The sequence below is a fragment of the Podarcis cretensis genome (assembly GCF_951804945.1).
Source record: "Podarcis cretensis genome assembly, chromosome: 8".
NCBI classification, from domain to species: Eukaryota; Metazoa; Chordata; class Lepidosauria; order Squamata; family Lacertidae; genus Podarcis; species Podarcis cretensis.
This window is the reverse complement of record NC_137177.1, coordinates 18,825,490-18,847,578: the sequence shown is the minus strand read 5'-3', so window position 1 is coordinate 18,847,578 and position 22,089 is coordinate 18,825,490. Positions and strand designations below refer to the sequence as shown.

At 40.7% G+C, this 22,089-nt stretch overlaps 1 protein-coding gene and 1 long non-coding RNA gene across 2 annotated transcripts in view; both read right to left on the bottom strand.

The window, feature by feature from the left end:
* The window catches only part of LOC307221726 (uncharacterized protein), a 36,228-nt gene extending 29,775 nt beyond the window's left edge, over positions 1–6,453 (bottom strand). Inside the window, exons 1-3 of the mRNA XM_079986510.1 lie at positions 5,877–6,453; positions 4,711–5,310; positions 2,017–2,046 (exon numbers count right to left, since the gene is read on the bottom strand). Coding sequence (XP_079842636.1) covers positions 2,017–2,046; positions 4,711–4,911 — 231 coding nt within the window. The 5' untranslated portion in view covers positions 4,912–5,310; positions 5,877–6,453. The remainder of the gene's footprint in view (positions 1–2,016; positions 2,047–4,710; positions 5,311–5,876) is intronic.
* Positions 6,454–14,038: 7,585 nt separating this feature from the next.
* LOC307221781 lies at positions 14,039–20,273 on the bottom strand. Its single transcript, XR_013841509.1, has 3 exons — positions 19,482–20,273; positions 18,675–18,730; positions 14,039–14,363 (listed from the first exon to the last, which is right to left on the bottom strand). It is a non-coding gene; the product is annotated as an uncharacterized lncRNA (long non-coding RNA).
* Between the last annotated feature and the right edge of the window lie 1,816 nt (positions 20,274–22,089).

Here is a 22,089-nt window from a genome sequence, read left to right as displayed (position 1 = left end):
GGTTTTTATTTTTGTTTTGATTTTGTATGATATTATATACCTTCACATAATACTTTGGATTATGTATTTGTTTTTCCAAATAATAAGGGCCATGTCATGCAGCCAGTATGCCTTAACCACTTCAATCACACAGCAGTAATGTGGCACAAATCTCATCAGCCAATATTGAGGGACACTTCAATGAACTAATCTGCAAAATCTTGCCCAAAACACAAGCCTCTCCCTGAGTGAAAGATGTTGTGGATCATTAAGGTATTACATAGAGGATTTCCAATACTCACAGTTCCGCCAGTAAGTCCCTCAGTAAGGCCCTAAAGAAGATAAAGAAATAAGTTAGTCCATGTTTTATGAAAATGATAAATATAGTGAACATTTTGATGATTTCACACAGACAAATGTGGACTTGCTGCCTGTTCTAAATAAGTCTTGCTTATGTCAAATTTCTACAATAGAAGGCCTCATTGACTGGACGTCCTACTGAACTGGCAATGTCTACAGTTTTGACTGGTTTGAATTTTGCAGCCATTGCTATTGATCTTTCCCCTCTTAGGATGCTAGTCCAGGGCCACCTACTCCTTATGTTTAAAGCCACAGGCACATTTCATCTATCTTTGTGTGTGTGTGTGTGTGTGTGTTTTTTTTGGGGGGGTGTTTTATCTGCCTTCAAGTATTGTTGCCATGGTACTGCTATGAGTATGCAAGGAGAAAGTAGGCTGTATACAAGGTCCTTTATCTGCTGTAAACCTGGGCATCACTGTAAAAGCATGCAGAATTTGAAGCCTGATAGAACTACCAGATAACTCCTAGAGCTGTTGAATTTCGTTGGACCTGATGACAGAGCTTTGCAGCCAAGGAGTCTTGACGTTTCATTGGAACAGCATTTCTCAAAGCAACTTTGCAACTTCTACCATTGGGACTGCTTTCCATTTTGCAGCCATTGCTACTCACCTTTCACCAGTAATGATGCTGCTCCAGGACAAACTACTCCTTATGCTAAAGCCACAATAACATTTAATTTCTCTCACTCTTTCTGTTTCTCTTTCACCAGTAATGATGCTGCTCCAGGACAAACTACTCCTTATGCTAAAGCCACAATAACATTTAATTTCTCTCACTCTTTCTGTTTCTCTGTGTTAAATATCTTGAAAGGTTGGAAGTATTTCCCTCTCTAATTAAAAGTAATATAAAATACTCACACTAGTAAACCACTACTATGTTATAGAAAGGAGAAAGGAGTATGCGGAACTTTGAAGCCAATGTCAGACTTCCGTCTGTGACCATACAGCCAGATTGTATCTGACATATCATTCAAAGTGTCTTTAAAAACAACAGGAAGTCTGATCATGGTTTGCAGGGAATGGCTATGCCCTTCCGCCTCTGTTGACCCCCGGCGACAATTAATAATGTTCCAATTAAAAGTAACTTGCAATACTCACGCCTAGTAAACCGCCATTCTGAAATAAAAAGGAGGAAATCAATTTTTAGACAATCAACATCTCCTTTAAGCAATGTTTCTTTAGTTTTAACACCCTTTAATATCTTTGTGGGAGTATAGAAAATCAGGCACACTTCTGGCATAAGCATCTCTTTCCCAGAAATATTTGGGTTGTTTGTGCAGTGATTGGCCATAACAGGGAAAACGCAGCATTGGCATTCATAACCTACATCAGGTATCTTCAACCTTTTTTAGATCCAGGACTCACTAACTAGGTGATCAAAAATAAGATACCTAACAGGTTTTTGTTTTTGTTTTGATTTTGTATGATATTATATACCTTCACATAATACTTTGGATTACGTATTTGTTTTTGCAAATTATAAGGGCCATGCCATGCAGCCAGTATGCCTTAACCATTTCAATCACACAGCAGTAATGTGGCACAAATCTCATCAGCCAATATTGAGGGACACTTCAATGAACTAATCTGCAAAATCTTGCCCAAAACACAAGCCTCTCCCTGAGTGAAAGATGTTGTGGATCATTAAGGTATTACATAGAGGATTTCCAATACTCACAGTTCCGCCAGTAAGTCCCTCAGTAAGGCCCTAAAGAAGATAAAGAAATAAGTTAGTCCATGTTTTATGAAAATGATAAATATAGTGAACATTTTGATGATTTCACACAGACAAATGTGGATTTGCTGCCTGTTCTAAATAGGTCTCGCTTATGTCAAATTTCTTCAATAGAAGGCCTCATTGATCTTTCCCCTCTTAGGATGCTAGTCCAGGGCCACCTACTCCTTATGTTTAAAACCACAGGCACATTTCATCTATCTTTGTGTGTTTGGGGGGGGGTGTTTTATCTCCCTTCAAGGATTGTTGCCATGGTACTGCTATGAGTATGCAAGGAGAAAGTAGGCTGTATACAAGGTCCTTTATCTGCTGTAAACCTGGGCATCACTGTAACAGCATGCAGAACTTTGAAGCCTGATAGACCTACCAGATAACTCCTAGAGCTGTTGAATTTCGTTGGACCTGATGACAGAGCTTTGCAGCCAAGGAGTCTTGATGTTTCATTGGAACAGCATTTCTCAAAGCAACTTTGCAACTTCTACCATTGGGACTGCTTTCCATTTTGCAGCCATTGCTACTCACCCTTCACCAGTAATGATGCTGCTCCAGGACAAACTACTCCTTATGTTAAAGCCACAATAACTTTTAATTTCTCTCACTCTTTCTGTTTCTCTGTGTTAAATATCTTGAAAGGTTGGACGTATTTCCCTCTCTCATTAAAAGTAATATAAAATACTCACACTAGTAAACCACTACTATGAGATAGAAAGGAGAAAGGAGTATGCAGAACTTTGAAGCCAATGTCAGACTTCCACCTGTGACCATACAGCCAGATTGTATCTGACATATCATTCAAAGTGTTACGAAAAGGAGCAATGCAGCAGCGAGCTGCAGCTGGCTGGAAAAGCCAAACAGGATGTTGATGTTTGTGGCTGTGCCGTGGGAGCAAAGGGACAGCCTATTCACTGTACTGAGCACCGGATGTTAGCTCAGTGTGTCACCCGACATGTACTGGAAGTACAGGGGTGGAGTTATCTCTCTCTGCTGTAGTTGTTTGAAGAGTACGGACATGTTTCTCTGTACTGCTGCATAGACAGAAATAAAGGCATGTAAATACATTTCTGTCTGTCTCTTCCCCCTCCTGGGGAAAACAGGGAGGAGGGAGAGTGGTGTGTTCTTCTCACGTTTGAGGAGAATCGCCGATAGAGACCTCGTCTGTCTCCTGCCGGGAGTCGCTGGACAGGGAGGTCAACAAAGTAATCGGAGCCGGGTGCCTGGAGTATGGCACATTCCTCTGACTAGGCTCGGAGATTACAACACAAAGTGTCTTTAAAAACAACAGGAAGTCTGATCATGGTTTGCAGAGAATGGCTATGCCCTTCCTCCTCTGTTGACCCCCGGTGACAATTAATAATGTTCCAATTAAAAGTAACTTGCAATACTCACGCCTAGTAAACCGCCATCCTGAAATAAAAAGGAGGAAATCAATTTTTAGACAATCAACATCTCCTTTAAGCACTGTTTCTTTAGTTTTAACGCCCTTTAATATCTTTGTGGGAGTATACAAAATCAGGCACACTTCTGGCATAAACATCTCTTTCCCAGAAATATTTGGGTTGTTTGTGCAGTGAGTGGCCATAACAGGGAAAACGCAGCATTGGCATTCATAACCTACATGAGGTATCTTCAACCTTTTCTAGACCCAGGACTCACTAACTAGGTGATCAAAAATAAGATACCTAACAGGTTTTTGTTTTTGTTTTGATTTTGTATGATATTATATACCTTCACATAATACTTTGGTTTACGTATTTGTTTTTCCACATTATAAGGGCCATGTCATGCAGCCAGTATGCCTTAACCATTTCAATCACACAGCAGTATTATGGCACAAATCTCATCAGCCAATACTGAGGGACACTTCAATGAACTAATCTGCAAAATCTTGCAGGAAACACAAGCCCCTCCCCCAGTGAAGGATGTTGTGGATCATTAAGGCATTACATAGAGGATTTCCAATACTCACATTTCCACCAAGAACGCCCTAAAGATGATAAAGAAATATGTTAGAAAGAAATGAACTAATCTGCAAAATCTTGCAGGAAACACAAGCCCCTCCCCCAGTGAAGGATGTTGTGGATCATTAAGGCATTACATAGGATTTTCAGTACTCCCATTTCTACCAAGAAGGCCCTAAATAAGGTCTCTAACACAACTTATGAATAGTTGAACACATCAAAGTCTGCCTAGAGAGGCTAGGTGTCTACTGCTTACATGGCAATTAATTATCCTCTACTTGAATGGAAGCCTAGAATGGCTTGGTGGATCACTTCAGTTACAATAAAAAGCATCTAGGACCTGAGGGACACTTCTTAACTAAGTGACCAAATATAACATACTTTTTTTTTGTTTTTATGCACAGTAATAGGGCTTTACTGTCTGTTCTACATATGTCTCGCCTACATGGAATCTCTTCCCTATTCAGAAAGCGTCATTGCCTGGACTTGAAGCTCTTCAAATGGCGGCCTGTTGCTAGAGAGACAACTACAGAAGCCCCAGATGATGCAATCTGTTATTCTTTGTGGCCCTTTTGATACTTCATCTGGTGTAAACCTAGGCATCACTGTAACCTCCTCCCCTGTTGACCCCCGGTGACAATCAATGATGGTCCAATTAAAAGTAACATGCAATACTCACGCCTAGTAAACCACCACCCTGAAATAAAAAGGAGCAATTCAATAAAAAAGGAGGAAAACAATCAACATCTCTTTTAAGCAATGTTTCCTTAGTTTTAATGCCCTTTAATACCTTTGTGGGAGTATAGAAAATCAGGCACACTTCTGGCATAAAAATCTCTTTCCCAGAAGTGTTTGGGTAGTTTGTGCAGTGAATAGCCATAGTAGGGAAAGTGCTGCATTGGCATTCATAACTACATCAGGTATCTTCAACCTTTTTTAGACCCAGGGCTCACTAACTAGGTGATCAAAAATAAGATACCTAACAGGCTGGGTCCCCCCCCCTTTTTTTTGTATAACGTAATATGCCTTCACACAACACTTTTGTTTATGTATTTGTTTTTGCAAGTATAAGGGCCATGTCATGCAGCCAGCATGCTTTTGCCATTTCAATCATGCAGCAGTATTGTGGCACGAATCTCATCAGCCAATACTGAGGGACACTTCACTAATCAGCAATATCTTGCAGTAAGGACAAGGCCCCTCCCCCACTGAAGGATGTTGTGGATCATTAAGCATTACATAGAGGATTTCCAATACTCACACGTCTGCTATCAGTGCCCTAAACAAGATAAAGAAATATGTTATTCCTTCATGTTTCATGAACATGATAAACATAGTGAACTTTTTGATTATTTCACACTGCCAAACTAGTCCAGGGCAACCTACTTCTTATGTTAAAGCCACAGGCACATTTCATCTATCTTTGTGTGTTTGTGGGGTGTGTGTGTTTTAACTACCTTCAAGGATCACAACCATGGTACTCTTATGAGTATGCAAGGGAGCAAATAGGCTGTATAAAAGATCCTTTATCTGCTGTAAACCTTGGCATCACAACAAAAATATTGGCAAGTTCTCTCCCCCCCCCCCATATTGTCAGTGGCACCATCCTCCTTGATGCATCATCCCAGCTATCCTTATCTAACTCATATCACTTTTGCCTGTGGCCTCTGCAAGACTGCCTGATCCTAAAAGACAGATTGTGATTGACAGAAACGAGAGGCAACTGGCATCTGGGATAAACAGTTGTGGGCAATTATGACATGCAGTTGATTTGATTGCTCAATATTGTTGTTTTTTAAAAAATAATTAATGATATTCCCGTTAAAAGTGATGTGCAATACTTACGCCTAATAAACCACGAAGCTGAAACAGAAAGGAGGAAATTGATTTTGCTACAATCATCTCTTTTAAACAATTTATCATTAGTTAACAACCTTTAATACCCTTGTGGGAGTATAGAAAATTGGGCACACTTCTGGCATAAAAATCTCCTTCTCAGGAGTGTTCCCATAACTCTTTTAGTAAAAGGCCATAACAGGAAAATGGTTGCAATGCCCTATATCATCTAAATCAAATATGTGTTTCAAATACCTTCAAGTACTACAACCATGGTATTCAGGGGGAAACAGTTGTTCTTTTCCCTACACTGTAGTCTCAGTGAAAGTTGCCCCAGCAGAAAAGGCATAAGGGTACAGCCAAGAAGAACAGTCAACCTCCCTTCGGCTTCAGCCAGGTCAACCCTAAACGTCCCATTACAGTCCTTAAAATTTGCCCAGCCTTTAAATCTTAGACCTATCAAAAAGACATTTTAAAATGTCAGAAATTAAAACTTCTTATACTTTGTGTAAAGTATTTGTTTTTGTATTAGGGCCATGTCATGCAGCAAAGGTGCTTTAACGAGTTTAACCATTTCAACTACACAGCAGTAACTACACCACCACACTATATTTTAGGTTTGGCTTGCAGGGTTCCTATGTGGATCTGGTTGGCCACTATGAGACCATAATGCTGGCCTGATATTTTTGTGTTCTTATAATCCTTATGATCTTGAAAGTCAAATGCTTGATCACCTCTCAGTATGGCCCCTCATCCTTACTGTAAAGGTAAAGGTAAAGGGACCCCTGAACATTAGGTCCAGTCGCAGACAATTCTGGGGTTGCGGTGCTCATCTCGCTTTACTGGCCAGAACAGCACACAGAAACGCCATTTACCTTCCCGCCGGAGCAGTACCTATTTATCTACTTGCACTCTGACGTGCTTTCGAACTGCTAGGTTGGCAGGAGCAGAGACTGAGTAACAGGAGCTCACCCCCTCACGGGGATTTGAACCACCAACCTTCCGATCAGCAAGCCCTAGGCTCTGTGGTTTGGACCACAGCGTCACCCACGTCCCACATCCTTACCGTAGAACATTTTAAAACTGCAGAAATCCATTTATGGGCATGTATGCAAATTCTCATTTTATTCTATTTTTTCTTTTAATCGCTTTATTAGACCTGAAAACAATTTTGGAAATTAGAGGGTGTGTGTTGAACCAACATGGCTCCTAGCCAGCATCCAGATGTTCCCAAGCATGCAGGAATCTTGGAAACCCTTTTATTTATCCACTAGAAACATGAAAATGACATCCATTTTTAGCTAAAGGGGATTTTTTTTTTTTTTAGTCATTCAGTTCTCTCAATGCATAAAAGATTTGTAATACTTACAAGCTGAGGGGCCTAAATTTAAAAACAAAAACAGCAATTAGATTGATTGGTCTGCAAGCCTCTTAAGACAAATAAAATACCATCAGCCCCCCTCCACCCCTTCAACAAAAGCTGATTCAAGTGGTGGCTCAGCTGGTCTGGCTGAATTTCTGGGACAGGACAAAATAATTTTTACCTTCTTTTAAACAAAGAATACAGCAAATCCATAAAAGAAATTATTAGAAGCAGCAGCAATATATAAAAAAGATTGAAGCCAGCAACAGTTCACTCAAAAGCATTGCAAAATGGAGAGATCTCTGGGGCTCACTTAAAGATCTGAACTCAGAAAGCCAAAAAAATGTTCTGTTGGGAGGAAGTTCCACCACCAAGAAAGCTATGTGCCTAGAACCCACCAACCTATTCATTCTCAAGGTCAAGCCAATGAGAAGGCCTCTGAGCCTGATCTCAGAGCCATTGGATCATAGGAAGTTGCCTTATACTGAGCCATATCACTGCCCCATACATCTCAGTATTGTCTACACCTACTGGTCGCAGCTCTCCAGGGTTTCAAACAGGAAATTTTCCCAGCTCATGTGTGTGAGTATGTGCATCAAACAAAACCCGAGATATTGAATTCATATATGCAGAACATTTCAGCTTCTGCCTTCAGGAGGCTTGAAACATTTTGCTATATGAATTCAGTTTCTCTATTTTGTTAGCACAAAGAAGGATGAAACACTAGACTTGGAGACTAAACTTCTCTGAATAAAGTTCCTTATGTGTGAAAAACACATTTTGTCACTATGGATGCAATCCCATGCATACTACATGATAATACATCCTCTTAAACCTATTGGGACTTACTTCCTATTAAACAAAATAAAACAAAACAAAACAGGCTTGTGCTGCCATTGTTATCCTTTGTATTCAGGAAGCTATAGTTTCTATGCCAGCTCCTTCCATTTTTCCATGGTGTAGAATCCTAAAAGGAAGTGAATTTCCCTCATTTTTATCCAAATGGAAAACATTTACAATTAAATTGATCCCTTAAGTTTAATTGTAGGTTTTAGATCCCATGTGTAGAATAGCCCCTAAATGCAGGGAGTTTTCATACGATCTTGCCTCAAGGAGCATTTATGTCCTACAAAAACATGCACTTGCAACTCACTGAATATCTAGCTAAGCAGTATTGAAATATCCTACATGGCTCCCTTAAGTGCAAAAACAGACTTACCGAGATGCTCCCATCTGGACAAAGGAGAAAGACAAGAAGAGCAGTGGTCACAACCTGGAGATGCATCTTGGCTTTGCGTTGGTGTCTTTCAGGAGTGAAGTCACCAAGGTGAAGAATGAGCAGTTTTACCTGCTGTATTTATACTATAATTCTGTCCTCAATTTTCAAGCCTGGTTGACCAAAGGTAATACCTCTATTGTCAAGGGAACCTATGACTTTTGTCAATAAGGAAAAGTCAATTCATCATAACTATCATCACATGGAAAGTAGTGGTTGGTTCCAAACACCAGGGGCCAACTTGGCAACAAAGAATAGGCGGCATTATTCTTCCTAACTTGGGTGTTAAAATGGCCCAAGTTGACCTTTTCTAACTATGTGCAATGAGGGATGTGCCAGAACTTCTTTGTGACATGGATAATGCCTACATTTCTGAGTATAATTGAGGAGACCCTTACGAAGATGGAATGAATTTCTGAGGTGGCAATTCTTAAGCAAATTCAAAGAATAAGGTGGTCTACAAAGCAGTGGGGCAGCCTCGTACACTTGCCCTGGGCCTGCCAGACTTACACTGTCATGCCAATAACAGCTTGTTCCTCCCAGACAACCAAGGACTCCCGCCCCGGGTTTTAGACGAGCTCTGCATGAGCCTGTCCCACATAGTTCAGCAAGTTGCTTAAATATTACTACCTTTACAATTCCAGTATTTAATATGTGCAAATGTTTGAAATTCACTACGTTAAATCCCAATCTGAAACAAGGTCGTGAATTTCAAAGTGTAACCCAGTGGGGCTGAGTCAGAGTTTTTGGTTCCTATCCTAACCTGCACATCATATCAGCGAGTCAAGGACTGGTTTTATTTAGCCTAAGGATCTTTCAGCATAAATGGGGGATGTCTGCAGTTGAGTTGAATGTGTATTTGATGCTATTTACATTCCCACTTAAGTTGATGCTATTTACATTCCCACTATTTACATTCCCACTTGACATCCGCTTCAACTGACTTCTATCCTGCTATTTTTTCCCTTTTAAACATTGATGAATATCACTGATTCAATGCTTGGAGCCAGGGTGCTGTCATCCATTAGAGTTGGCTAGCAGGAATGGTGATCCCTAGTCATTGCCTTAGCTGCATGTATACCCACACTGAATTTGGGGAAGTTGAGTTCAAATAATTAAGAATGTTTCAGATCAGACTTGCAAGAGAGTAGAGTTGTAGCCCACTTACTATTGTATGTGTCAATTCCACAAGTTGATATTGTTAAAACACTGCTGCAAAAGCAATTTTGCTGTGATACACATAATTTCATTATTTATTTGTGCAGTGTTTTATCAGTCCATTTACAAACCACCACTAAAAACCCCCCCAAAAAATTATGTGTTGTGGCCAATATTAGTCATACTCAGAGTAGACCCACTGAAATTAACTGACATGGATAATTTAGGTCAATTCATTTAAATAGGTCTACTCTGAGTAAAACCTAGATGGCAATTACCCTTTTTTCCCAAGTATAAACTGTAGTAACAATATTCTTTTCCATCCTTTTTCTATCCCTTGTGCCGTCAGTTTCCTTTCAACAAAAGCAAAAAGTTTCATCAATGAGTAAAAACTGAAGTATGAAGTGTAATCTCCACTAAATGTAACTCTCCTAAAAAATTAGACCACATTATAGTGATTCTCAAAAATTTATAGCCACAATATAGTGATTCTGTTTCATGCATTCACACTTTGCTACCCAGTTAGGCGCCTATTTGGGCTTCACAGTCTGGGATATGATAGTGTTGGTGGCAGGGGTCTTGCTACACTAGAAAAACAAAACAGCTGGTAACTTGTGTTCTGGACGTAGCATGGGATAGATACTATTTTTTTGTTCTAGGTCTGTTCTAGAGTCACAAGTCAGTATGTTGCAACTTTCCTATGATTTTACATCACAGAACACCCTCTACCCATCACCTGCAAACCAGCCATTCACCATTCACCATCTTACGCTTGTCCTTTACCCGACCTTTCTACATATGTTTATGCATACTAATCAGAACATAACCTGCCAGAACAGCAAAGGGCAAGTAAATGTGACAATCTGGATGTTGTCAGTTTTTTATCAGTTGCCTGGGTTATTTTTGGCTATCTGCTGTTGCCTATGATAGAACAATCTTTCCAGGAACTTGGTGTCTCAGTAGATCCCATTCTTCTGCTTCAGCAAAAAGTTTTAACAGCATTTATTGCAACTGATAACAGGCCTTTGATCCAGCTTCTGGCTCCAGAGAAATGGAAGTGTGTTCTTTTTTCTATAAACAAAAACAAAACACCTGATCTACACAACCGAGGCACATTGCAGATTAGCATTTGAATGTCAGAACAAGTTGTCTGGATATCACCTGAGAATGCCTTCTTTCATGATCAAAAAAGGCTATGTGCCAATGACAGGGTTCCCCTGCCCCTGCAGTTCATGTGCCTGTGCTCCCTGCATGACAGACACTTTCAACAAGTATCCATAAGTCCTCCAGCTCATACCTATAGGCTACAGAAAGTAGCACACACTTTGCATTCAGGTCCTAAATTCAGTTTCCAACATCTCCAGGTAAGGCTGGGAAAAACTCCTATATGAAACCCCAAAGAGCTACCATCAACCAGAATACACGGTATTGAGCTAGATAGACCAATGATCTGTCTCAATGCAATACAACTTCCCATGTTCCTACTGAAGCTTCGAGTTCAAACTGATTCACTTATTATCCACCTGACTGCCTTGTCACATACCTAAGAGGTGCAAAGTGAAATTGGATACATTCTAATGGCCCACTCAAAATTCCAACCGCCTCTTTTATTCCTAAAACATTCTAAAATGTTGGCTTCTGATTCGCTATTTCTGAAAGAGGAGGTTTCTCTCTACCAGATTTAAGACTATATTATGAGGCATCCTGCATCTGTTGAATCCAGGAGTGGGTGACATTAAAAAATACAGACCTGTTAGATCTAGAGGGACATGATAATAGATTTGGATGGCATGTGTATTTATGGTACAATAAAATCAAAGTACGCAGGGGTTTCAGAATCATATTGTAAGAAAATCCATTATTAAAGTCTGGGAGAAATATAAAGATATGTTAAAACAAAAAACACCATGGTGACTTTCGCCACTAGAAGTACCGTATTTTTCGCCCTATAGGGCACACCTAGTTTTTTTGGGGGGAAATAAAGAAAAATAATTTATTGCCCCCCTAGGCCCGAGCTTTCCCCAACCCCAGCCCCCAGAACAGGCTGCTATCCGCAAGCCTAGGGAGCCCGGCGGGAACTCCCGCCGGGCTTGCAAGGCTTGCGGATAGCTTCCTGAAGCCTGGAGAGCGAGAGGGGTCAGTGCGCACCGACCCCTCTCGCTCTCCAGGCTTCAGCGAAAGCATGCCTTCGCCCCATAGGACGCACACACATTTCCCCTTCATTTTTGGAGGTGAAAAAATGCGTCCTATAGGGCGAAAAATACGGTAATTTCATTGAAGAAAGTAAATATGAGGAGCAATTTGCCAACTTATAGAGCTGCTAACAGAAGTAGAAAATGAGGTAAAATTAAAGGAATTTGAAGAGGTGAAATAACAAGTATCAGATTGGTTGCAATACTTTCAACAAATATAAAAAAGAATGGGAAATGTTTATTATGTATTTACAAAATTATTGTAAACAGGTGAAAACATTGGTAGGATTTTAGGAACACTTGTAACTTAAGGAGGATTTATAGGTAATATGGGGTGTGAAAAGCTGGAATAGTATTGATATGCAGTTGAAAAGAAAGTCTGAAGTAACCAGGGACAAGATGGGGGGAAGTCACAAGATTCATAGAATCTCAATTTTTGGATTTGATGCTATTTTGGATTATCTTTTTCTCTTTCTTTTCTTTTCTTTTTTTCTGTTATATTCTTTTGAAAACCAATACAAACCGCCTCTTTTATCCCTAAAACATTCTAACATGTTGGCTTCTATTCCATTTCACTCTGCCTTAATGGAAGCAGCTCCCATGACAGTGGAAGATCATAGGCGAAGGAAAAACAAGAATGATTGAAGGTAAATCAATATTGCAAATTTCCCCCAGGGATGGGGGGGAATGGGCTTCACTCGCAGTTTGTCTCGATACCTGGCTCTTGCTCTGGCATTGAATGCAGGTGGTAGGGAGGCATTGAGTGCAAAAGCACCTCACCTGGTGAAAACCCTCCAATGCTGCCATTAAGAAGCAGAAGTTCTCCTGTTAATTAGAGCTTAATTGGACTAAAGTACAGGTGCATGCTGGAAGGGATGAGATCACAAACTGAAGAACAAATCAACTGCAAGGACTTTAAGGTCTGAATTTGGGATAAGACTTCATTCGGTGCAAAAGACAGTGGGGTGGATGGGAGCCTACGGTTTCTTTATTTAAAGTTTTCTTCTCTATATTCATGATTCAGCAACCCTCCTCTGAATGTTAGTTCAAATTAAATTTGTACAAGTGAGGAGGGAAGAACTTGGATTATAAATATGGAATATAATGTCAAAAAGAACTGTGTATGTAAAAAGGAAAAAGGGAGAGAAGCTCTATTTTGCAAAAATTTTCTGATGGAAACTTAGAGCTGACTCTACCCCATCCTTTATTATGTATGAAGTGAACTGAATAATGCTAAGAGGATTTGGAATTTAATTTAATTGGAAGGATAATTGGCCATATATCTTCAGCTGGAAGGAAGGGTGAAAGGAGTCTGTGAAGGAAATGATAAGGTTCTTTATTGTGTCATCTGCAGTTCGATAGACAACTCTTCTTCCCAGGCAGAGGGGGAAATGGTGACAAGTCTATTTACTGGGACAGAGTAATTTTTGCAGCTGTTGTTAAATTTATCGGTGCAAAAAAAAAACAAAAAAAAACCAACGAAGCATGGGATGGAGCGATGGAGAAATTTCTGGAACAACAATGGGATATCAGCTCCGCCCAAGGCATGATGGATAACAGCAATAATTGGGGAAAGAAAAACATAACATCTTACAAGGACAGGAAGAAACACCATGGACAGAATAATAGTCACACAAAGGAAGAACAAGGATATGCTTTGAGTTCCTCACTTGTAGTTTTATAAATCATTTAATTGTCAACACAAATAGAAGTTATTAATATTGCAGTTGTTGTATAAGAGATTATTATTATGACCAGAATGTACAGTGGTGCCTCGCAAGACGAAAATAATCCGTTCCGCGAGTCTCTTCGTCTAGTGGTTTTTTCATCTTGCGAAGCAACCCTATTAGCGGCTTAGCGGCTTAGCGCTATTAGCGGCTTAGCGGCTATTAAAGGCTTAGCGGCTTAGCGGCTAAGAGGCTATTAGCGGCTTAGCGGCTTAGAAAAAGGGGGGGGGGAGCAAAAAAAATCACAAGACTCGCAAGACGTTTTCGTCTTGCGAAGCAAGCCCATAGGGAAATTCGTCTTGCGAAGCGCATCGAAAAACGGAAAACCCTTTCGTCTAGCGGGTTTTTCGTCTTGTGAGGCATTCGTCTTGCAGGGCACCACTGTAATTGAAACTAATAAGATTTTGGAACACAGAAATAAAGAAAAACATCAAATCATCAGATCTAGCATGCGGGAGGCCAACTTAACTAAATTATATAATTTGGTATTTGAATGATTGGTATTAATAATTATTTTATAAATTGGTATTGTTATAATGAATATTATGATGGGGTTATTATTGGTATAATAGTATAGTGTCCAGATCAAGGGAAGTAATAGTTCCACTCTATTCTGCCTTAGTCAGACCACACCTGGGGTACTATGTCCAATTCTGGGCACCACAATTTAAGAAGGATGTTGACAAGCTAGAATGTGTGCAGAGGAGGGCAACCAAGATGATCAAGGGTCTGAAAACCAAGCTTTATGAGGAGCACTGGAAGGAGCTGGGTATGTTTAGCCTGGAAAAGAGAAGACTGAGATGAGATATGATATGATAGCCATCTTCAAATATCTAAGGAGTGTCACCTGGAAGAGGGGGCATGCTTGTTTTCTCCTGCTCTGAAGGGTAGGACTTGAACCAATGGCTACAAGTTGCAAAAAGGGAGATTCCGACTAAACATTCGAAAAAAACTTTCTGACAGTAAAAGCTGTTCAGCAGTGGAACAGACTCCTACAATGGTGGTGGACTTTCCTTCCTTGGAGGTTTTTAACCAGAGGTAGGATGGCCAACTGTTATGGATGCTTTAGCTGAGATTCCTGCATTGCAGGGGGTTGGACTAGATGACCTTTGGGTCCCTTTGACCTCTATGATTCTATGATCCTAACAGTAGGCTAGCCAGCATCCAAAAAGTGCTTTTAAAAATGAGTTACTGATGGTGTGTTGAATCAGAAACCTATGTCAGATCAATAGTGAACAGGGTGGCAAAGGAGAGCTGGTTGGTTGTAGGTCTTTTGGCTACTTTTAGGGGAATTGTCACAGCTCTGAAAAGAATAGACTAATCTGGACATACCATTCACCAAAATCACAGTAAAGAGGTATGCTCCCAAATGTATTAATGGAATTCAGTTTTTAATGACTGACGGGATGAAAGCTGCAGATATAATGCAAAAATGTGGCTTTGGCCTGCAGAACAATTTTAAACAACCTATACAGCTACCTGGAGCCTATTATCTATTTGGCAGCTAACTCATAATGTGCTGCATGAAATGCCTAAATTTGATCACCTACCACAAGTAGTGTTCCTCTGTCAATTTTCCCAGTTTAACTCTGTGGTTAAACTATGGAATTTACTTGTACAGGAGACAGGGGAGGTCATCAACCTGGATGGCTTCAAAAGAGGATTAGAGGAATTCATGGAGTTAAATTCTATGAACGACTACTGGCCGTGACAAGTCTGCTTCCACGTTCAGAGGCTGCATGCTTCCATATGTTGGTTGTTGGAAGCCACAGAAGGGGAGAGTGCTCTTGTGGGTCCTGCTTGTGGGCTTCCCACGGGCATCTGATGAGAACAGGATGCTGGACTTGATGGGCCATTGGGCTGCTCCAGCAGACTCTGCTTATGCTTGGTAGCCCATCTCCCCACGTTCATTGCGATGCATAATCAGTTCGTTACTTTCAGAACTGCAACAATTTACCTGAATTTAATGCTAAATCTTGCCATGCAATGGTGTGTGATATTGAAAATGATAATCAAGGTCATTTTTGAGAGTGGCATTCAGCCACTTCTTCTCTGTCACTCTGTGTACAATTGATCTGGCATGGGTGCCCACTTTTTACACACCAGTGCCAGTACAGGTAAGAATAATATTGCAGTTGGCTATGCCAGGTTTGTCTCTGCTTATCTTTCCGCTTTAGCTACAGCGGTTCATTTATTTAAGATAACATCTCACTTTTACGCATGTGATTTATACCTCTCTGCCTCTCAGTTACAGATCTTTCTTTCATTCCATTTTCCTGTCTTGATATAAGATGGCTGTTTTCCTTTGTCTTTCTTTTCATTTTCTCATGCTAAGCATTTCTAAAGCTGGTAAGTTGCCTTAAGTAGGCACTCAAGCTGTTCCACCTTCTTTTTCTTTATCGTGTGAGGGTTTTTTTGGGTGAAGGACCTCTGTCCTACCCTACATCTATTCATTATAAACTCTGAAGAAAGCCTATCATGTGTTCATTGTGCTCCTGTGAACATCTGAAAGGGGCCTGAGTTATGCTACAATGTCTTTCTCCTCAAGTGAATCTCTTTTGATTCTTTTATTCATGCTACCACACCGTATTGTAGAAATGTATCTGTATGTTTCTACAGTCCATATTTTCTTGTCAATCTATACTTCTACGGCTTCAACTGGCATTTGTTGTATTGGCTAGCTATTTTATTATTTATTTATTATTACATTTATATTCCATTTCCCCCTAAGTAACTCAAGCTGCCGTACATGGTTCTCCCCTCTTCCTATTTTATCCACAAACAACCCTGTGAGGTTGTTTAGGTTAAAAGACAGTGGTTTCGAACACTTGAAATGTTGCAAGGTCTCACACACAGACACACATACCCCACAGCACAATAAAAATTTCTTCATATTATATACATTGGTACACTTTTATATGTTTCCACATTGAATGCTGTCTGTTCACACCAGTGGGTGGAGCACTTTTTACACTTTACAAGGTTGGTTTCCTTGCAACTCCAAACCTCCGTACTCTGAAAATGTCTCCATGTGGTTGCCATATTTACAGCTACACCATTATATATCTATCAGGTACAATGTCCTAAAAGCCTAGGACAGAAAACGTTTTTTTAAAAAAAATAATCTTTGTAAAGTGAACATGATTGGATCTCTGCCCAACACATCTTTCATTATACTTTGAAGAGGCAATAGTGGCTTATCTTAACCAGAGATTATTGGCCTTACATAACTGGAGAAATTTTAAAATTAAAGCAAAGTTTTTGGTGTGAACATACATGAGCTAAATGAGGTGGCAGGGGTCACTGCTGCCTCAGTACCGTGTCTGCCAAGGAATTCAACTGACAATGAAATTCTCTCAAGCATTCAGCTGTTCCACTAATATATTCATTTCACTTCCTACCTCTCAAATGAAATAGTCCTTCTACCCCATAAACATCTTTTAGGATTGTTTAATTTTGAAATGTGCAGTTGTATCTATGCAGCTGGGTACTTTCATGGTGAAGGAGAAGATTTGCAACAAGAGCTGGCAAGAACCATAATGTGAAATTATGTTTGTATCTACCTATCCTTACCCCTAACAGAACCTAAGATGAGTAACTGAAACAACTACACATTGCTTCCCGATGTACCCCTTCCTCTGTTGTTACCCATGTTAAAGCTTAGATTGCATATCCCTTGGGGTTGTCCTCTTGCAACTTTCTGCCCTGTCTTCTGAACTGGTTGTACATATGTATGTTATGCATGGGGCAATGTAGCCATGCTCTTTAAAATATTTAACAGATAGATTGGTGAGCATTATCTTAGCTGAATTTTACTTTTGGTCTTTATTGGTAATGGCAGTTTAAATTGTTGTGTTGTGTGCAGAGATAATTAGTGACGGGGGTTGGGCTCCACATTCTGTAAATAATAAATAAACAAAACTATGCATACCGATGGTACTAGGAGAGCAACTGGGCAGTATCTCTCTTTAAAGAAAAACATGGTTTTGCATAAGCAAGCCTGTAATTATAGCACAAACATCAATGAAAGTACTTGGGCAGTAATTTCTTGCATTATATGCCACACGGTAGAAGCTGAGATTACTAAATTGAGGTGGAACTGCATGAGAATTGAATGGTGTAGCACCTTCAAAGTCCTGTAACTTTAATGGAGTTCAAATCATAGCCCCAGATTTCAACACCATGGAGCAGTGGTTTTCAACCAGTGTGCCATGGCACCCTGGGGTGCCTTGAACGATGGTCAGGGGTGCTGTGGGCAACATTGGCCTCTATCCCTCTTCCTTATCTCCCTCCTCTGATGCCCTCTCACATCTCTGCCTCCCAAAGGCTTGGCAGCTGTTTGTTGCAGCAGCCCTGGCTACAAGCTCCCCAGGCGAATGGTGCCTCTGGGGCAGCCCACAGGGTGTTTCCCAGGTTCCTGTGGGGCAGTGTGAGGGGGCACCTCTCTTTGGGGCAGGGGGGCAGCTCAAAGACTGGGGGGCAGCAGCGGCTTCACCGAGGACTCCAAAAGAGAGGGGAGAAGAGAGGAGTCTGAGGGAAGACTTCACAGGGGAGGGTGTTTGAAAAAGGGTGAGAAGCTACTAGCTCTGCAGGTAAGGGGTGACAAGCTGGGCTCCTGAGCAGGGCCATCTTAAGCATATCAGGCGCCATGGTGCAAAAGATCCCTCCGACCTTTTTTAGGAAGGTTCCCCAGAGTTGCTGACCTTTTCTTTTAGGGAGCTAACACCACGCTTACACATTATCTCTGAAGCCCTTAGAACAAAATAAAATGAAAAGGCAGAAGAAAATCTAATAAAGTCCTCAATTCCAAAGCAAGACTCACTCAAGACTCATCAGTTCTTCTAATTCATCCTCATGATTCAAATCACCACATATCAAAAAGTTAAAGCAATCACCAGTTTGTTGTTCTTTAAATAAATTAATAAAGACACAGACAATGAAGTTCCCGGCCAATTTGTGTTTAAGTACAAAGCTGACGTTTTCAAATATTGTGGGGAGTGGGGTGGGTGTGGGTGTACAAGCAGTGACATCCTGAACCTAAAAAGGACCCAAAACTTCAGTCACAAAGGCTGCAGCCCTGACTGCACTTACCTAAGAGTAAGCCGTGCTGAATCTAATAGGACCTTACTTCTGCATGGACAGTAGGACTGCAACAAGAAGCACAGTTGGGAATTAGGGCTTTCTGTTTTAAGTCTCAACCAGAGGAAAATGTAATATTGGAGATTAGGGAGAAAGGAATATGAATAGATTGGGGGGAGGGAGTGGACAGGAGACCAAAACCATAGGTAGCAAGACAAGGCACACTTTCTGGGGAGTTGCTTGGGGTGAGGACTGCAGAGGGACCATAGTTGGGTTTCGCGTGTGTGTTTTTCAGAAAAATGTAGAATTGGAAGGGACCCTGTGGGTCATCCAGCCCAACCCCCCGCAATGCTTTTTAGCTTGCATTGATCTCAAAAACCTTTGCAGCCCAGGTAGAGGAGGAAGAAAGTGGGCAAATTGGGGGGCGCCTCTCTTCTTCTTTGCCATTGCCCGCCTCCCTCTTCACATAGGGCCAGCTGCCTCACAGCAGAACAGAGCACGAGGCAGCAACTGAGCAAAGCCATGCGCCTGGGTGCATGCGCCACTGCGTCAAGTGAGGATGCATGCGCCGCTCCTGCTGAGCGTTGGCTCGGTTTTTTCCCTTTTAGCCTTCTGCTAAAATAGAACTTCCTCAGTGCCCCTATCAGTTTTATGTGCTTTGACTTTCATTGCCTAAATATGACAATTCCAAGCGAGGGTTTCACTAGAGTACACCCAGATATCTAAGTGAGCAAGTTTGTCCTATAGCTTGCACCATTTAAATCTAGGGCTGTGTTTGCTAAAAATCATAATCTTGGTCTTAGAGTAAGTTATAGATACCTTTTCCTGTTTACAGTATGTGCTGATCACTTCCAAGAGTTTTTTGAGGTCCAGCCGGGAAAGGGAGAGGAGCACTAACTCATCTGTCTACATCAAGACTTTGATCTTTCTATTCCTAATTACTGTAGAGGTGAAATTTTCTTCTTCTTCTTCATCACCATCATCTTCGTTTATTAATACCTTGCCCATCTGGCTGGGTCTTCCCCAGCCACTCTGGGCAGCTCCCAACAGAATATTAATAATAATGATAAAAAAGCGATGAAACATGAAACATTAAAAACCTCCCTGAATAGATGTCTTTTAAAAGTCAGTTGTTTATTTCCCTGACATCTGATGGGAGGGCATTCCACAGGGAGGGCGCCACTACCAAATCATTACTATAAAAGTTTTTAAAAGGGGGAGCCAGGACGCAGCCTTGCTTCACCACTTCACCTTGCTTTTCACTGTCTTTAACCAATGAGTGAATTCAGAGGTGCTACTGATGAGTGTTTGTTTTGGACACTAGGCAACAGTAATCTACAGAGCTCTAAATATCTGGTTTGCCTTTTAGTGCTTTATTTGGCAGGCAAAATAAAGGACAGGTTGGTGAGGGGGCGTGATTGAGGGCTTAAAATTACTTTACCTGGTGCAGAAATGACTTCAAACAAACAAACAATAAAGGGGAGAAAAGAGAGCAACAAATTCTATTTCTCTTCAACAGAGGTTTGCTTCCAACCTCCTAACAGGGTTTGCAAAACCCTTCAGAGGAAGATGTGAACCAGGATTTATTCAATTCGGGAAGGGAAAAAGAGGATAGGATATATATATAAAATTTATCACATTAAATAGGGTTGCCATATTTCAAGAAGTGTAAATAATCCAGACACAAAAAAATGTGGAGCTTTTTTTTTGGGGGGGGGGATTGCCATCCACTGTCTGCCTGATCCCTTACCCAAAAGGATCTAGCCCACCCTTCTGCTTTGGCACAGCCCCAAAATGTAAATAATAATAATAAAATAAACCAACCAACCAACCACAAAAACCTGTATATTTCATGTAAAAAAAAAATCCCCCTGGTCCCCCCCCCCAAACCTGGGAAGTCTCAAAGCAACAGATGTGGACGGACTGCAATAATGTAGCTAAGTCAAACGTGAGCCATTAAAAGTCTCTCTCAGACTTGTTTCTGGCTCCACGCAGTCTCAACCCCAAGCTCTGTTGCACTCCCTGGCCGCTGAGGGAGACAGGGCAGAGGATGGAGGCTACTGTCTCCTCCATGGCCCTCCGTAGACATTTCATGTCCCTTCCTTCCACCTCTCTAATCCCCTCAGGATCTCTCTTCTCTCTGGGCCTTCAAGTCTCCTCAGAATCTCCTCAGGATTCCCTCCAAAATCTTCTGAGGGAGAAGCCTTCCCTCAGCCCTCTTCTGCAGCTGCACCAGGCCCCTCACAAGCGGCTGAGCCACATGAGCGTATTTTGTCAATTTTAATCACAAGCTCTTTTGACTTCTCAGATGAGAAGTGTGAAATAAATCCATGAAATAAAATTATTATCAACAAAATTAAGCTCAATGGCTGAGGCTTGGGCTAGTGGTTCGTGTCTTAAAATAGAAGCACACCTCTCCCTCACTTTATATTCATTGAGACACCAGATTTAAAAACAACACCTTTTCTGTCAGGTTTTTTTTTTTGGGGGGGGGGGGTCGAAAGGTGAAGACATATTTGACCTTCACCACTGTTAATTGTGTTATTTGTTCTTTTGCTTTTACCATGTGAGCCGATTTGAGTCACCTGACTGTAAAACAATGCAACATCATTTGCGTAATTTGTGAGAATGTTTCTTCCCTATGTTATCTTCGCTTGTATATATCACCTAATTTTGTTGTCCATCAGTCTGAGACCATTTCTGGTGAATGCAGTATAGAAATACAGTAAATAAATAAAGACTAGGATTTTTTTTTGTTAATAAGTAACATGGAATGCTCTCTCCAAAGAGGTTCAGCTGGCGCCCTCATATATTTTGATGCCGGGCGAAAATCTTCTTTAACCAGGCCTGATTGGCTGATTGATATCTGATACTCTTTAAAAATGTGTGACAGAAGGGAGGATTATTGGGTTGTTCTTGTTTATTTTTATTATGTATTTTCTGTTTTTATATTGTGATTTTATGTTGTGAGGCCTGCAGGTGTAGGGCAGTATACAATTAATAATAATAATAAAGATTGCTGCATTCAAAACATTTGTGGAAAGAAATCAAGGGTTGTATTCAAAGTCAGACCAATTTAAATGGACTTATGCCTCACAGAATATAGTTGGAGAGAAGGCCTTGTAGACATTTGGGCAATTTGATGTAAGATCTGAGGGAAGCCACATGGGATACAATTGTGATTTGTTGTTATTTCCTTAAACTAATGGAATTGTGTCATGTGTAATGATTGCTTATATTTTTTTTCTAAAAGAATGATAACAAGAGACCTGGGGGGGAAAGGATGGTGGGATTAAGCGCTTCAAAAGATATATGGCTTTTTTTTCAGAGTGGTGGGTTTTTACCTGACAGAAAGGCCACAGCATTAGAACGGGGTGCATAATGTCTTCAACTTGTGAATCAATTAATTTTGCAGCAATACAATTAA